The sequence below is a fragment of the Rhinoderma darwinii genome, chromosome 7 (assembly GCF_050947455.1).
Source record: "Rhinoderma darwinii isolate aRhiDar2 chromosome 7, aRhiDar2.hap1, whole genome shotgun sequence".
Classification (NCBI taxonomy): domain Eukaryota; kingdom Metazoa; phylum Chordata; class Amphibia; order Anura; family Rhinodermatidae; genus Rhinoderma; species Rhinoderma darwinii.
Window position 1 is genome coordinate 39,089,751 of NC_134693.1, and position 17,771 is coordinate 39,107,521.

At 39.9% G+C, this 17,771-nt stretch overlaps 1 protein-coding gene across 1 annotated transcript in view; it reads left to right on the forward strand.

Moving 5' to 3' along the window:
- The window catches only part of DIPK1A (divergent protein kinase domain 1A), a 129,902-nt gene that overhangs the window by 96,026 nt on the left and 16,105 nt on the right, over positions 1–17,771 (forward strand). The window contains exons 3-5 of the mRNA XM_075832189.1: positions 1,763–1,897; positions 11,861–11,968; positions 13,284–13,460. Of these exons, the coding sequence (XP_075688304.1) occupies positions 1,763–1,897; positions 11,861–11,968; positions 13,284–13,460 (420 nt within the window). The remainder of the gene's footprint in view (positions 1–1,762; positions 1,898–11,860; positions 11,969–13,283; positions 13,461–17,771) is intronic.

Here is a 17,771-nt window from a genome sequence, read left to right on the forward strand (position 1 = left end):
AAAATCCCCTCAATGGACAATGGGTCACTCGCTCTGTATGGAGAAAAAAAAAGTTCAGTCCCCAGAGGCAACAAGCCTTCTTTATCTTAAGAACTGTGAATATATGGAACTATAATGAATTAGATGATTTCTTAGAACAAAATAACATCAACGCTTTTGTAAATGTATAGAATTCTTGTTTGAATGTCGATCCAGTCTGATTGCCTCTTGGAAGCAGTAGGAATTTTATTTATTTTTTTTGTTAACTTGGCTCATGCCTTATGGGATTTTTTATATTTTTTACCTTCTGGATCAATAGGGAGGAATAAAGTTCCCATACCTGTTCCCTTCATCCCCATCCTTTCTCATCCCTTGGTTGAGCTTGATGGACATTTGTCTTTTTTTGAACCGTATTATGTATGAGTCTCTAATTTTATCTTAGATTTAGCTTAATAACGGATCCTATTGGCATATAATGGCTCTGTTGGGTTTCTATTTCTTTGTAAATTCATAATCCATTTTATATAAACTGTTGCATCATCATATGTCTCCACAAGAGATCAGTCAGGATGATTCTTTTAGATAGGATTCACTCAAGCAGAACATTTTTTATTTGGAAAGGTTATCAGCAAACCATAGGGTTGTAGCTTTATGACCAGTGTTGGTCACCTGGAAATATTGTTGGGGCCTTAAATGTGGCTCTTAACTCCATCCAAAGGCTGTACATCTTTTTTTTTAGCTATGGTCAAGACAAGTGTTAACCATACATATTTGGTTTGTTCACATCGCCACCAGGTTGGGACTGGGCAGAGGAAAAAAAGTGAAACTTTACCCAAAGTAAGGATTTTCCTACTTTCATCTACAGGGATCTTAGAGATAATATATTGAAATATAGCCATGTCAATGAACCAATATATAAATACACATAGATAAACCACCAAACATGATGGATGAGAGAACAGAAGACCTGTACGACGACACCACCTCTGTTTTTTTTTTAGGTTGGACAGAGCTTTTACAGCTGATGATTAGCCTGGGGTTCGGTACAAGCTATGTACTGCCTACTTCTTGGCTCCAGACAGCATAGCAGGTCGATGAAGGCCATTTGTTGGGTATCCTTGGTTAATGACCATTGTTGTAGTTGCTTGAAAAATCACAATTTTGCAAATAACTTTTTGTGTCACCGGTTTTGCAGTGTAATAATGTTGTGACTTTCTGCCACATTATTTTCACCACGTGATTGAGCCATTGGAGACAACGTCACTCATTGCTTAGTGTCATTAAGATTTGATAAATAACATTTCTGACTATAGGCTGGTGATGGCAAAATAAATTCTATAACATTGTGTGACCAGTACAATAATTGGACCCAGCCGAACATAGTCAGTTCAAAGCCAATAATAAAATATTCTGATGCTATTGTGTTCTCTGCTCCAATATAATTTGATCTAAAAAGAAACACAGCCCATGTTAAATAATAACCTGTAGAACATTTAGGTGTTTCTACAGCTTGACAGAAATATAATTTTACTGGACAGTTCAAGTGTTTTGTAGCTGGAAAGCCTTTTTCTTTCCACTTTCCACTTTTCGAGCTTCTATCAAATGTTCCACTTCGGGAAATTGATTTTCCTCTGGACTTGAAAACGCCAACCATTTCATAATAAGTTTAGAAACCTTTAAATCTGTTTCTAGGTGTTATTAAATGTTTGAATGATCTGTATTACAGTATGAATTATATAATAAGATGAATGGATGAACATTGGGCTGTGTTTTGTTTCAACAGGCTCGCTTGTCATATATGCGGATTAAATACCTCTTCTTCTCATGGCTGGCGGTGTTCATCGGCAGCTGGGTGATATATGTTCGATACAACTCGTACACAGAGCTCTGCAGGGGACATGAGTGTAAAGCCACCATTGTAAGTGCTATCTTCACTTAAATGTAAGCTTTTATAAGTATGACCCAGAAGGCTTGTGTAATGTGCTTTTATCGTATTATAATAAACCAACAGACTACAGTCTGCCAAACAAAGCAGCCTACATAGTCTGCCAATGGACTTCAGACAACTGACTGCGGTACCAGCCTGATGAAGGGCCTGCTGTGTAACTGTAGTAAGTTTACACTTACCAGCAGTCTTCCATTTGATTTTATATGACTGCTCCTGCCTCTAAAGGGTGCCATTATGATAATTTCACATAACATTATATTCAGGTATTGTTGTTTATGCAGTCTTTTAATATTATTCCTTATAGTCTCTCCAATGCATATTTTCCACCTTAGCAGAAGTTTTTTTTTTTTTTATACGTGTGGCGTCTTCAAATACTTGCTATGTGTAAGTAAGTTACTGACGCATAAAAAAAAGATAGTGCTAACCATAATAATCTGTGTTTAATCACCAATGTTTTTGTACAAGTAGCATGGGTGCATGTCAGGCAGGGCCGGACTGGCAATTCTGGCAAATGCCAGATGAGCAGTCCGACCCTGCCTGCCTGACATGCACCCTACTTCCCTGGCTCTATGAGGTCTAATCTTAAGGCCCTATTGAACCGGCCAATTTTGACCAGTGCAATGAGCGCCGGTCATTTCCTCCTGTCACAAGAAGCTGTGTATGGGGACGCGCGGTCGTCCCCATACATTATCATCATGTCATCAGCGCGGTGCTGCCGACAACGATAATATTTCTGGTTTTTAAAAGGATACGATCGGTAGATGATCGAGCGTTTTCTCATTCATCTGCTGATCGCTGCCCTGTTTACACAGGGCAATTATCGGCAACAAGCGTTCTATGAACACTTGTCTGCCTGATAATTGCCCAGTATTAAACCCCCTTTAGTGCACAGTAGCTTTCCTGCCTGAAAGTGTTTTGTTGACCTTACCTGGACTCTATACCTCTGTAGTGATATCACACAATTTACTCGGCAGTACACTCATTCATGAAGATCTCCACTGGCCAGGGCACTTCCTACAGCATTGAATGCTGAGTGCTGATTTTTCTGCCCTATCTATGTATATACAGCTTCATTTTCCTGTATCCACCCACCCTACTCAACAAGCTAAGGGTCCTTGTACACCGGCCAATATGGGCCGTAAAAAATGGAGTTATGATCAGAAATGTATGGGGACGATTGGTCGTAGAACGATCGCTCGTTCACATGCATTTTCATCATGCCGGCAGCAAATCTCCCTATTTACACAATAAACAATCAGCCGAACTATACGATCAGTCGTTCCCGATCATTACACAGGGCAATGATCGGGAACAAGCATTCATATGAACGCTCATTTGCCCGATCATTGACCCGTGTAAACGGGCCTTTAAGACCGAAAAGCCCAGGAGCCCAAAGCTATCTCCGTATACACGGGCTGCCTATTAGCACATTGAAGGTAAATGCAAGTGCATTGTACCGTTCTTTGTATCTAATTCTTACTACCTTATGTCTGGTAGGTTAGCAATAATTAGGGGAAAGACGGATGTCAATATGACTACAGGATCAGTTTGTTTGTTTGTAGTTTGTCGCCATGGAAACATATACAGTAGGACTGCATAGGAGCTGTAGACACAAAATGAAAGAATTTTTAATTAAGACGATTTGTAAAGTTTTTCATTTTAGACGTCTTGGAACAATTAAAATAATTTAGTTGCATTCATAACCAAAATGTGTCAGCGTAAAAGTACAAGACCATAAAAGTACTGATTATCTTTGATGTAAGTTAGTTTTTTATACTTAAAATTATTATTATACTATTGTTATAGTGTGTGCTTGTAACATGTAACTAGTCATCCTCTGTCTTGTCTGTATAGAACTGTTATAATTTAATATGTGTATGAAATTGTTCCTGATTTGTACCTGTTTTAATTGACTTAACATCCATCTAACGCTTGTAAAGATCGCATGGGGTCAGCAATTGTTAAATGTTTTGGTAAAATAAATGCTATATGTAAATGTACGTCTAATGGGGTTGTCTGCTTTAGAAAACTCATATCCATATGGCCTATTAGGGATCTCCCCCCCCCCCCCCCCCCCGAATAATAATTTGTCTGGATATATTTGCTACAAGAAAGCAAGTAGAAAACACTACTGATTAAATGGTTTCTTAACTAAAATCTTGAAATATCTATAGTATAGTTGCTGCGCAGTTGAATCCAGTCTAGAGTCCCATTTCATGCCGGATATATGGTGACTATGGTGTTCTTCAATGGATTTTACGATGGTTCTTCAATGTCGTCTGGTTGCGTTATGATTTTTTTCAGCTTATATGCAATGAAAGGGACAATAGAACTTCACATGTATTGAAAAGTTATTTTTTTAACATCCATTTTGCATAGAAGCTCAGATTTAATCAACTCCTGTAACAAACATTTATTGTTAGCATTCCTGCCATAACACAGATTGTTCTACCCTTGTTTTATCCGGTACATATCTAGTTTGCTAATTAATTACATCATTCTAACTTAGCATTGACCTTCTTCAAATATAATGATTCTGATAATGTTGCATTTCACAAAACGCGATGATCCTGCAGCACCCAGTCTGCAGACTTATGTTATGAATTTAAATGAAGCCATTTTAAAACTAAATTAGTAAATATCCTGATATACATAGTTACATAGTTGATAAGATTGAAAAAAGACACGGGTCCAACAAGTTCAACCTATAATCCTACCAGGAAAATCCAGAGGAAGGCAAAACCCCCATGGAGGTTGATGCCAATTGCCTCAATAGGGGAAAAATTCCACCATGACTGCAAATTAGCCAATCCGAATGAATCCCTGGATCAACGTCCCATCTCCAGAGTCTAGTACTCATAACCTGTAATATTATTTATTTCAAGAAAGGCATCAAGGCCCTTCTTGAACTTGTTCAAAGAGTCAACCATCACAACAGCCTGTTGCCGAGAGTTCCATAGTCTCACTGCTCTTACAGTAAAGAATCCCTGTCTGTGATGGTCTAATATGTTTGGGTGTTTATTGTAAAAGGAATGCGTTAAAGGTTTTCTCAATTGTCTTTATGAAAGTCACTTTGTTCCACCCAACTACTTTTCCATCCAACGCTCCTGTACATCTACCAGATCAAAACCCCTGAAAAGCTTATCCTCAAACTCCATATAAAGTAGTTGTTTAACCATGGACAAGCTGTAGCTCAAAAGATGCAATCATCTGATTAAGGGCTTTATCTACACAATAGAGCAGGGGTGGGGAACCTCTTTTCTGCCAAGGGCCATTTGGATATTTATAACCTCATTCGCGGGCCATACAAAATTAACAAGTTAAATGTTTCACCAAATAAAGCAGGCTCATTTTTAACTCCCCCCTAATGTGATGGTTGGAACTGCTTCTCTTTGGTAAGGCGTGTGATGTTAGCCGGTATTGATGATGTTGCTACGTCAGTCAGTCTGGAGCGCAGTCGACTATTAACCAAGGTACGTTTTGAGAAGAACTCCTAACACTAAGACTTACTTACTTAAAGGGGTTTTCTTATCAGGGACATTTATGACCTATCCACAGGATAGGTCATAAATGTCAGATAGATGCAGGTCCCACCTCTGGGACCCTCACCTATCTTTAGAACGGGGCCCCCTAAACCCTGTTTCACCTCTCTGTGTTCTGGCTGATTTCCAACCATGAAGAAAAAAACCACATATCCCGCTGAGCTGCGCTGTTTCCATAACTCCCATCGTAGTGAATGGCAGTTACGGAAGCAGCATAGCATGCGAGCTACGCTGTTTCCGTAACTACTATTCCGTTTTATTGAATTTACGGAAACAGCGTAGCTCAGCAAGTTACGCTGTTTTCTTCAAGGTCGGAAATCACAAGCTTCAGCCAAAACACAGAGGTAGAACAATGTTTAGGGGCCCTGTTCTTGAGATAGATCTGGGACCCTCATCTATCGGACATTTATGACATCCTGTGGATATATCATAAACGTCCTTGATGAAATAAGCCCCTGTAGGTCACTTGACCTCCCTTCGAGTAAGTAGGGTGCGCGGACGGAGCCCCCATAGCTCCCCTATACACTATAATGCCCCATACAGTATAATGCCCCCCATAGCTGCCCCATACAGTATAATGCCCCCATAGCTGCCCCATACAGTATAATGCACCCATACTGTATAATGCCCCCCATAGCTGCCACTTACAGTATAATGCCCCCCATACAGTTTAATGCCCTCTATAGCTGCCACATACAGTATAATGCCAAACGCAGTATAATGCCCCCATAGCTGCCCCATACAGTATAAAGCCCCCATAAGTATAATGCCCCCAATAGCTGTCCCATACCCAGTATAATGCACCACAGCAGCTACCATATGTGTCCCCCCTGCCAATACCCAGTATAATGCTCCCATATGTATGTACCAAATAGAAAAATAATAACATAATTACCTATCCTCATTCCCATGGCTGGTGGAGGAGATCCCTCTTCTCCTTTGTTCTGTGAGTGACCCGGTGCAAACAGGCGTAATGACGTGACTAAATCGCGCCTTCCTGCACCGAGCCGCTCGCGGCACAGTGAATGCTGAAGCAAGGCTCCAGCATTGAACCCAACTGAATGTGCGTCCTACAGTCGTAGATTCAGTTGGAAGCGGTACCAGCGCGATCAGCGCTGTGTGGCAACGGGAGCCCCCCAGGCTTAGGGTCCCGGTAGCAGTTGCGACCCCTATAGCTATGCCACTGCCGGCCCGGGAGTGGACCAGCCTGGTCACCTGACCTCACGTCACTGACTCAGATCAGGTGACCGGACTAATCCCCTTTTGGGCAGGCACGCACCAACCTCACTCAGACCGCCGCTGCCGCCGCCATACTTAGCTCCGTCCGCCCTTCTCGTGCTCATAAATGTGAGTGAGTAGGGCGGACTCGCAGCGGCGTTCAGAGTGAGGTTGGGCCAGACCAAATGATCCGCCGGCCTTATACGGCCCGCAGGCCGGACGTTCCCCACCTCTGCAATAGAGGGATGAAAATGGGTTTTTCAATGTGGCCATGTCATTTGATAACATTATGTGATGGCATAGGGTCTATCGACCCCAAAAAAAATTATCATGTGAAGATAGCTTACAGCTATAACTATGTCTATTAAAGGTCTTAAGATTAGAGATTTTCAACTGTAATTTACTTACAGATGGGTCCACCCTTATTGGCTTATCAAATTTGGTTTAAGGACTCGAATTGGTTCAAGATAAATTAAACACAATTTTGCGACATGCTAGCAAAACCCTTGACAGGCTGCAATTCACATGACAACCATTGGCTGGCCATACACAGAGACATGTAGCATAGACATCCTGTGCCAGAATATCGCAAAATCATGTTTAGTGGTTGTTTTTTTTTTTTTTTTTCAAAGCTGGTCATCTCGTGCCACACATCTCAGGATATGTTGAGATAAAAGTTAAGGAAGGACACATTTGCAGTATTTGACCTATGGATGATATAATGTAGGGTCACTATAAAATCAGTTTTCATTAGTAGTTGGTGAACTTAAAAATTAAACACATTTGCAATATACTTTCATTCGCTTTAGAGCTACATTTGTTTAGTGGAGTCAGGACCGCTCCCTAACTTATTTGTAACACTGATCACAGCATGTTTGTGTTGAAGGATCAGTTTAGATGCCAGGAAACTCTTCCGATGTACAATGGCATAAGTCACCTCCTGACACCCATTGTGAAAACAGGGATACTACCCTAACTTTATGAATATGGAATTCAGTTTTGGGCTTTAAATTGAAAAAGGATATGGGAGAACTTGAGAGGGTTCAAAGATGGGTGACTAGATTACTAAATAGGATGAGAGGTGTGCTTGGAAAGACGCCTTAGAGGTGATCTTATTAACATGTATATGTGTGGTCAATACAAAGAACTAGCACATAATATGTTCTTTCCAAGTACTCTACAAAGGAACAGGGGACATTCGTTGTATGTGGAAGAAAGACATTTAATCATCAATATAGGAAAGTGTTCTTCACAGTTAGTGTCAAACATGGAATGCCCAGCCCCAGGAGGTAGTGTAGTAATGGCAGATACTATGTTAGCATTTAAAATAAGGCTAGATGATTATTTACTGACCAATGGCATTGAGGGTTATAATTAATCAAGGAATAAATGACGTGTAATTGAATAAGAGGTTAAACTTCATGGATTTCTTTCAACCTATGTAACTATGTCTCTTAGTGTTACGTTTTCCAATGCCCATGAGAAGTTGTAACTGGGCTATAACCTCTGAAATTTTTGGACTGTCTGGTGGCAGCCATTTATTCGAACATACACCACTTTCTTACCAATAGGAACAAGTATAACAAAAAGGGGTACCCCCCTGACCTCCAGCCCCTAGGGAAATTTTCCACAGGGAGGTCACTCATTGCACCACCTTATTCCAATCCTTTTTTTATTATGGTACACGTCCACATGCCATGCCACTTGTCCATTAAGACTACAAACCATAGTGCTGAACTGGAGCTCCTGTATAAATGTGGGTGCCCTAGCAACAAGTCTGGTGTAATGTTTTAGGGTGGGTGGGTTGAAAAGGCAAATGTAAATGGCGGAGAGACTCCATCTGTATCTTTATTAAAGCTGCTATTAATGTTATCTGTGTTCATGCACACAAGATGATTCTGCTGGTGGTCGCTCTGTATCTGCAAATGGGGGCCCCTGTTCTCCCGATAGGTGGGGGTCCCCAGGTTGGGACCCCATCTACCAGCCATTTATATACTAACCTAGAAATGACAGGAGATAAACTTTTCCAAACACTTTGTGGAACATCCTGCAGACTGACAAACAGTCTGGTAAAAATCCTGCTGAGAACACTGGTGTTAATTTTCTTGTGATCTCTTCTACTTTCGTTTGGTGAATGATGGTGTGGATTGGGTTTACAAAAGGGGCAAGTCTTAATAATCTGTGTGTCCTACTGTAGACAGGGCAGAGGGGGGAGGCTCCTGCTGCAGCCAGTTCTCCAACAGCTAGACAATATTGTGAGTAGTAGAAGGAGGTGGTAAATAGCTGATCTCCTGGAACACATAGAGAAGGTTTTTTTATATATTTCTCAGTATTACTAATTACAGTATTTGACAAAATATGATCAAAGGAAAGGAGGAAAATAAGGAAGGAATTGCTGGGATAGTTAATTTTTTTATTTTTTTGTGCATTTTGCTGTAATAAAGATTTGTCTGCATACATTTCATGTAACACAGGTGGTAAACTTTAACACTTGGTGGGCACCATAAAGTTAGTAGATTAGTGATCTGTCAGGCCCAAGACAAGTCAATGCCCTGTTATATTATTTCACAGTCCCTATTTGCATAGGTGATCATAGGTGGCAGAACAAGCAATCTGTTCTGCCTGAAGTATTGTGACTTGAGCAAGACACTCTTTCATAATGTGCTTAAATTTTACTATAACGTAAGACAGGCATGATTTTCCATTTAGATTATTTCTAAACATTTTCGTCCGGATGCCAGAGACTAAAATAACAATGTTGTAATCTGTGACAAATGCCTGTCTTGTTCTGTCCCTTAGGCTTTAATATGAGCTTGGTGCTCACTTCTAACAGCCTTTAATTAGAACAATTATTTTTAAGGCTTATAACTAGGAACATGTTTAGAAGAATCCTAGTGATGGGAGGCAATAAAGTGACATGTAACAATTTTCTGCATGCGGCTGCTACCCGAATTAATGTTGGCATGCCGTAGCTGAAGGGAGCGCAATAAGATTTCAGCATACGTCTGTTTATCTGGTATGTATGTGACAGGTGTGATTCAGATTATTAGGGGTTTATATTAGACTATTGAATATAAAATAATAAAAAGCAGAAATAAGTGCACTCAAGATCACGGCTGTCATTCAACGTTGTTTTTTTATTTGGTTACGTAATCCAGTAAATTAAGAAGTTACAGTAATGGTTAGGACTTTTTCAGTATTCTGGTTTACCCTTTTTTTCCAATTATTACAATTATAAAAAAACATTGCAAAAAAATATGGTTATTAGTATTTTCTGTTTTTGCAATGTTTGTATGACATGATGTTTAGCACAAAGTGGGGTAACGTTGCAAAAGACCTTGCTTTATTTATCTTGTTCTGATCCTGAGTCACAGCCTGTACTATAATCCAGAGCTACATTCATTATTCTATTGGCTTCAAAGCTGAAATCTCCAATAATTCCTTTCTTGCTCAATGACTTCACAGAACGTGCTCAAGTGATTTGCATTGTAGTACAGTGATCTGATGTTGGAAAAAGTAACTTTTGCATAGACAATTTACAACTGCTTAGCTGAGCTCCTATAATTCAGCCCACCAGCTTGTCAACTGTTTCCAATTCCAATAGTGGGACTGTTTATGCTGCAAACTGAAGCAAAACCTGTTACAACTTTGCATGCAATTTATAATACTGGTATCCACTTATGTGGCAGAGGAATCATTGGGCCACCTCAGGAGCCAATTCCCAGGTGCAACTGCAATCCCTACACCTCATATACTACCCCTGAAAAGGCACACAATGATGTCACCACAAAGGAATGATTAACAATTAGGTCACAAAACCTAGATAATGCACAACATCCCACTATAGGGATTAAACTTCAAAGTCTTGGTAAAGAAATAATAAAAACCGTGATTTTACATGGGTTTTAATCAAAGAGAAGTAACCGAACAAGAACGGTAGTGACAGTGATGTAACAGTATAGAGATGCTGCTCACATTTAGTATGGTCACGGTCTATCACTTTACAGAAATAAAGCACAAAGTAATGTCACAAAACATGAAATAAAATAAAAAAATGTCACAGTACTTCGCTAATAAAGAATGTGAAGTCATAGGTAAGGATTATTCCACCTTGTGATGTCACAGCATGAGAATAAGGTGCACAGTGATGATAGTGAACAGGGATATTAAATAAAGTGATATCACCGCTAATGGCTAAGGCTACAGAGATGTCACAATATGAGAATAATGCTTACAGTGATGTCACAGAATGTGGCTAATCAACATGTTGATGTCACCTCAAATGGCTAAGGACCACAGTGATGTCACAGCACCGGAAAATAAACACTGCATCCTAATACAAGGAATATTCACTCAGTGAAGTCACAGTACAGAGGTTGGGTTTACACCGGCATTTATTTCCCCTTAACAAGTGCCTATCGCCGATAATTACAGATCGATCAGAGCTTCTTACACAGGCCAATGTAAACTGTATGGGGCGAACGATCATTAATACAATTGTTCGGTCCCCATGCAGTTTACTTAATGTCAGTAGCACATCCAATGTTTACTTGGACATGTTTGCTTCCAAGGAAGATTTTTTTTTAGGGCAACATGAAAGAATAAGTCAGCCGACGGACGTTCATCATCGTTCGTCGGCTGACCGCTTCTCTGTTTACATGCATGCCATGAATAAGGACACAAGACGTGTCAGAAACGCGTAGGCACCATTTAACGGGGTTCATTCTGATCCTTTACCCATCTCTCATCTTTGTACTCTGCTCAACTATACTACTATTTCTATATAGTTCATTTTATTTTTGTTATATCAATAAAATTGGAACAGGAGTTCCTTTTTACTTACACCCAGCGCTGGATTTTGGCTCTACTTTTTTCCCTCTGTTTACAAGGGGCAATAATCCAAAATGAAGGTTCGTACAAACGCTCATTCACCCGATTATTAGCCCGTTTAAATGGGCCTGTACTCTTTTAGGTTATATGTTTTGATTATTAATACCCCAAATTGGAAGGTGAAAGTATTGATTGAGACTTATAAGAGAGCCTAATCACAATCTTATTATCCTGATTTGTGATTGTAACATGTAGTGTAATTGGCATAACGGTGAATGAAATGGTGTGTGAAGGATTATATCGTACAACACCTAATTGCTCTTATCCTGACTTTTCCTTCCAGTGTGACAAATACCGGAAGGGGATTATTGACGGATCAGCCTGTGAAGGTCTCTGTTCTAAGGAAACTATTTATTTTGGAAAATGTTTGTCGACAAAGCCAAACAACCAGGTAATATATTTATTTGTGTTAATAAGGGGAACATATGTAGATTTTAGATAACTGGAATGAGCAATTGTGAACAATCCATCTGATGTCGAACAGTCTCCCAAGATGTTCAAAATCAGCAACATCTGGATTGGACATCCCTTCGGTTTAGTCGTAAGAGAACATCGTGTGTATGTTCCACCTAGCATTTTGCTTTTTTATAAAGAGATCTTTCTCTGGAGAATATGGCACAATCTGTTTATTTTTAGATCATTGAAGTGTGGTTAAGTATCCTTAACATATGTCAATCCTTAACACATTTAACAGGAAAGTGTAATGTATAGAACAAATCTGTTTGTTCTAGTTCTAAGTGACTGAATGTAGCAGCTAAAAAAACAAAAAACAAAAAAACTCTGAAGCTTTATATTCAGAACCAACTGCAGAACACTAACTGCAGAACTCTCTTGCTTTGGAGTACTTTGCCTGACCGTGGATTACACTGACAACCCATTCATTTCAATAGGCACTGTGTAATGACTAATTTCTACTGTGGGGGCACTGCAGGGGAAATAAACACTTATTGCCAGATTGTCCCACATCTTGTGGCTGAGGATCCCAGTGGTGGGACATAGAGTGATCAGTTTTCTGAAGAGGGACCCTTGTAGCAAAAATGGTTTGCCAAAACAGACAACTCCTGTAATAACCCTCCCTTAGTATACCAGTGATGATAGGGATTGAGCATTGCATGGAGCTTAATTGTCGAATGTCTGTTTGATTGCCACTTCTAGCCAATGTGTAGGGACATTTCTATAAAAGTTGTAGTCTATGAAGATAACAACCAATAGCTACTCAATGTGCAAACCATATAGCAAGGGGGCATTCACTGGTAGTGCGCCACAAAATTCATAGCAAAACCTAGATGTGTTTTATATGGAAAACCGCAGTCAAAGACCACGCATGTCCTGAAGACCAACTGCGCTGTGTGAGTGGGATTTTAGAAAGCCCATCTGCCAAAAATATGTTGACAATACCATGTGTGAATGCAGTCGAACACTGAATACAGGTAGAACAAAGCCTTTCCAATTGGTGAGGCATACATACACACTATGTGGAAGGCCATTTTTAATCTATTTTTTAAGATACTTTTGCAGTTGATATTGATATGGTTTCTTACATAAAGTGGAGTTGAAACTATCAGCATCGAGTAATGGTTGACACAGGATGTATTCACACAATTGTCTGTTCAGTTTTCTATCTATATTTTTACCATTCATGCTGCAGGGAGGAAATAATGAATATACGAAACAAATATACAGTCTGAAAATTGTGTGTATTTCAGATGTACCTGGGAACCTGGGGGAACCTGGAAGGGGTGATAAAGTGTCAAATGGAAGATAGTCTACATCTTGATTTTGGAACTGAATTAGAGCCAAGGAAAGAAATTGTACTGTTTGACAAACCAACAAGAGGGACGACAGTGCAAAAGTTCAAAGAGATGGTGCACAGTCTTTCTAAAGTAAGTAGCTGATGGTGCTAGTGTTTTACCAGATCGAGCACTGCAAGTGATTGTACTGTTTTTCCTTACCACATCGATACGGTTAAATGTGATTATCTAATGCCTCCAGAATAAGACAATGCAGATAGAAGATGACTGCACAAGTATGCTAGTAAAAACCCTTGATATAATTACTAGACACTTATTTTTTTTAAATAGAATAAACATTTAGAATTTTTTTTTTTTTTTTACAAACATTGAGCAAGACAGAGAAAACAATCAATTGGGCTCTAAATTTTATTAGCCGCAAAACACAGACTGCGCATGGATGGCTTCTGTGTGCGGTCCGTGTTTTTAATGGACCAATGAATAGAATTGCTGAGACTGATCCGCAAAAACGGATAGAAATAGGACCTGTTCTATAATTTGCGGAACGGACACTCGGGTTTGCAAAAAAATGGATGTGTGCATGGCCCCATAGACATGAATGGGTCAGTGTGCTGTCCATTAAAAAAACAGATAGCATACTGAAGAATTTCACTGAAGTCTGCATGAGCCCTAAGTTCCTGGAAATATGCATGACTTGTCAAATAAACGAAAAGTTGAAACAATCTCCATGTGTCCATATCTGTTTTCGTAGAAGGCCCTTGTTAAGTAAGTCTGGCCTTTTTCAGTAATTTATAGTAAATGTAATTCCTTTTTCAGTGATTTGGGCTGTACAGCGATCACAATAAGTCCTCCACTGTTTTAACTAAAAAAAATGTATACACCAATCAGCTATAACATTAAAACCAACACACAGGTGAAGAGAATAACATTCATTATTTCACTACAATAGCACCTGTCAAGTGATGGGATATATCAGGCAGCAGGTGAATAGTCAGTTCTTGGAATTGATGTGTTGAAAGCAGAAAAAATAGACCAGTGTTAGGATCTGAGGAACTTTGACAAGGTTAAAATTGGGATGCTAAATGACTGGGTCAGAGCATCTCCAAAACGACAGGTCTTGTGGCGTATTTCGGGCATACAGTGGTTAGTATCTACCAAAAATGGCTCAAAGAAGGACAACCGGTGAACCAGCGACAGGTTTATGGGCTCATTGATGCGCTTATGGAGTGATGGCTAATCTGTCTGATCTGATACCACAGAAGAGCTACTGTAGCTCAAATTGCTTAAAATGCTTAAAAATTTATAAAGGGGTTGTCCAGGATTTTAAAAAAACGTGGCCTCTTTTTCAACAAACAGCGCCACACCTGTCCCCTAGTTGTGTGTATTATTGCAACTCAACATCATTCACTTAAATGGGGCTGAGCTGCAGTACCACCAGACTCAACCCATGGACAGGTGTGGCGCTGCTTTTGGAAGATAGCAGCCACGTTTTTCTAATTCTCAATAGCCCCTTTAATTATGGCTATGATAGAAAGGTGTCAGAACAAGCTGCATGGCAGCTTGTAGCTTTAGACTGGTCACAGTGGCCATGATGGGCCCTGTCCACCGCTCAAATTGCCAACAATGGGCACATGAGCCTCAGAAGTGGGCCATGGAGCAAAGTAGGAAGGTTGCCTGGTCTGATGAATCATGTTTTCTTTTACATCAAGTGGACGGCCGGGTGTGTGAGCATCGCTTACCTGGTGAAGAGATGGCACCAGGATGCACTATGGAAAGAAGGCAAGCTGCCAGAGTAAGTGTGATTTCTGTGGGTAATGTTCTTCTCGGAAACCTTGGATCCTGGAATTCATGTAGATATTCGTTTGACATGAACAACCTACCTAAACATTGTACCAGACCAAGTACAACCCTTCACGGCAACAGTATTCCCTAATGGCAGTGGCCTCTTTCAGCAGAATATTGCCCGTGCCATACTGCAAAAATTGTTCAGAAATAATTTGAAGAACATGAGAGAGTTTAAAGTGTTGACTACCAATTCCAAATATCTCAATCCAATCGAGCATCTGTTGGAGGTCCTGGAAAAACAAGTCTAATCCATGAAAAACCTCACCTTGCAACTTTAGGACATGAAGGGGATCTGTCACAAGATTTCACAATACAAACCACATACATTATGAAATTGATCTCTTAGACCTGATCACTTTGAAACTCCATGTTAGAATGGCTGTATAATCCTTTCTCAAAGTTCTCCTGCCTGATCTTAAAATAAGCATTTCATGAGACCAAGTATATTCATGATGTAATCTCAATCTCCTGCCACCTAGAGCTGACCAGCTCCTATAAGTGTCCACTCCCCTGCACCATGCTGAAATCTTGCACATGCTCAGTACCAGCTGACGTTTCCTTGGCTCCGCAGTGAAAGACTGACCTCCAGCAGCAGTTTGTGTGAAATTACATCATCTACCTCATTCTGCTGCTTTCTTCTACTGCTGAGAAGGAAAACTGCAGCTTGTACGGAGCATGTGTGAGATTTCAGGATGGTGCCCGGAAGAAGCGACACTCAGGAGCTTGTCATCTTTAGGTGGGAGGAGATCGAGATTACATCATGCGTATACTTGGTCTCATGAAGTGCTCAGTTTCAGGATCTGCTGCTAACGTCTTGGTGCATGATGCCACAGTACACCTTCAGAGATCTTGTTAAGTCCATGTCTCGACAGGTCAGAGCTGTTTTGCCCACACGAGTGGGACCTACACAACACAATATTAGGTAGATTGTTTAACTGTTCTAGTCGATCTGTGTGGGTCTGTTTTTTTTTTTCAATGCATTTGTAACGTTAAAGAGGCTCTGTCACCAGATTCTCAAATCCCTATCTCCTATTGCATGTGATCGGCGCTGCAATGTAGATAACAGTAACGTGTTTTGTTTTTTTTAAAAACGTTCATTTTTGGCCATGTTATGAGCTATTTTATATATATATATATATATATATATATATATATACAAATGATCTTTGAAATGGACAACTGGGCGTTTTTTTTTCGTTATGTCCAACTGGGCGTGTATTGGGTTTTTAACTGGGCGTGTTTACGTGTATGACGCTGACCAGTCAGCGTCATACCAATCAAGTGTCCTGATAATGAATACACATGACCTCCAGCCTGGACGTCATGTGTATTCAGAATCCTGACACTTCTGTTTCTTTTCTTTGAGATTTCCAGCAAGGGAAACGAAATCTCGTTTACCTCCGTAATCTCGCGAGATTTCGTATCCGTTGCTGGAATCTCACAGAAAAGAGTCAGAAGTTTCAGGATTCTGAATACACATGACGTCCAGGCTGGAGGTTATGTGTATTCATTATCAGGACACTTGATTGGTATGACGCTGACTGGTCACTGATTGGTCACCGTCATACACGTAAACACGCCCAGTTAAAAACGCAATACACGCCCAGTTGGACATAACGAAAAAAATACGCCCAGTTGTCCATTTCAAAGCTCATTTGCATATATATATATAAAATAACTCATAACTTGGCCAAAAATGAACGTTTTTAAAAAAAAAACGTTACTGTTATCTACATTGCAGCGCCGATCACATGCAATAGGAATTAGAGATTTTAGAATCTGGTGACAGAGCCTCTTTAAGGATTAAATATATTATACTATATTAGCTAATTATTCAGGCAACTTTTATTGATGGTTTTTGCAAAATAATACTTATCTGTAGTGTATCTGTTCTCAACCCTGTTAACAAAGCTATTTTGTTTTTTGAAACACAAAAGCTATTTTCTGTAACATAAGCAACACATTATTGATGGGCTCTGTCTTTAGAACTGTTTAGTAATCGGGCTGACAGAAATCGATACCATCAATAATATGATTTTCAGCAAGCCCGTGCTTCTAGCATTTAGCGTTACTTGCAGCTATTCTCCCGTGTCCTGAATTTCATGTACAGAGAGATAAATGCAGATGGGGGCAGGATGCAGTCAGACAATAATTTAACTGATTGAGTCCTCTAGAACTAGTTATGTGATGGATATATTTCTACTTTCTAAAAGACTACATTATATCATTGCATACAACATTGCAAATACTATATTAAAAAAAATGGAATTAAGCCCTTTTAGACCGTCTAAAATCCGGAAAATATACTCGGGTGATAACCAGCAGAAAACTTGATTGTGGCATCTTGTACTAACCGAGAAACACATTCAAGGTGGAAAATGTTCCTTAAGAATATAGCCTCGATTCAACTCAATGTATCTATCTATCTTATACACAGTGGTCCCTTAGGTTACAATGGCCTCCGGTTACAATGGTTTGATACCACCATACCGTGACTGGATAACACCACCATACCGTGACTGGATAACACCACCATACCGTGACTGGATAACACCACCATACCGTGACTGGATAATGCATCCAAACTGTGGCTGATTA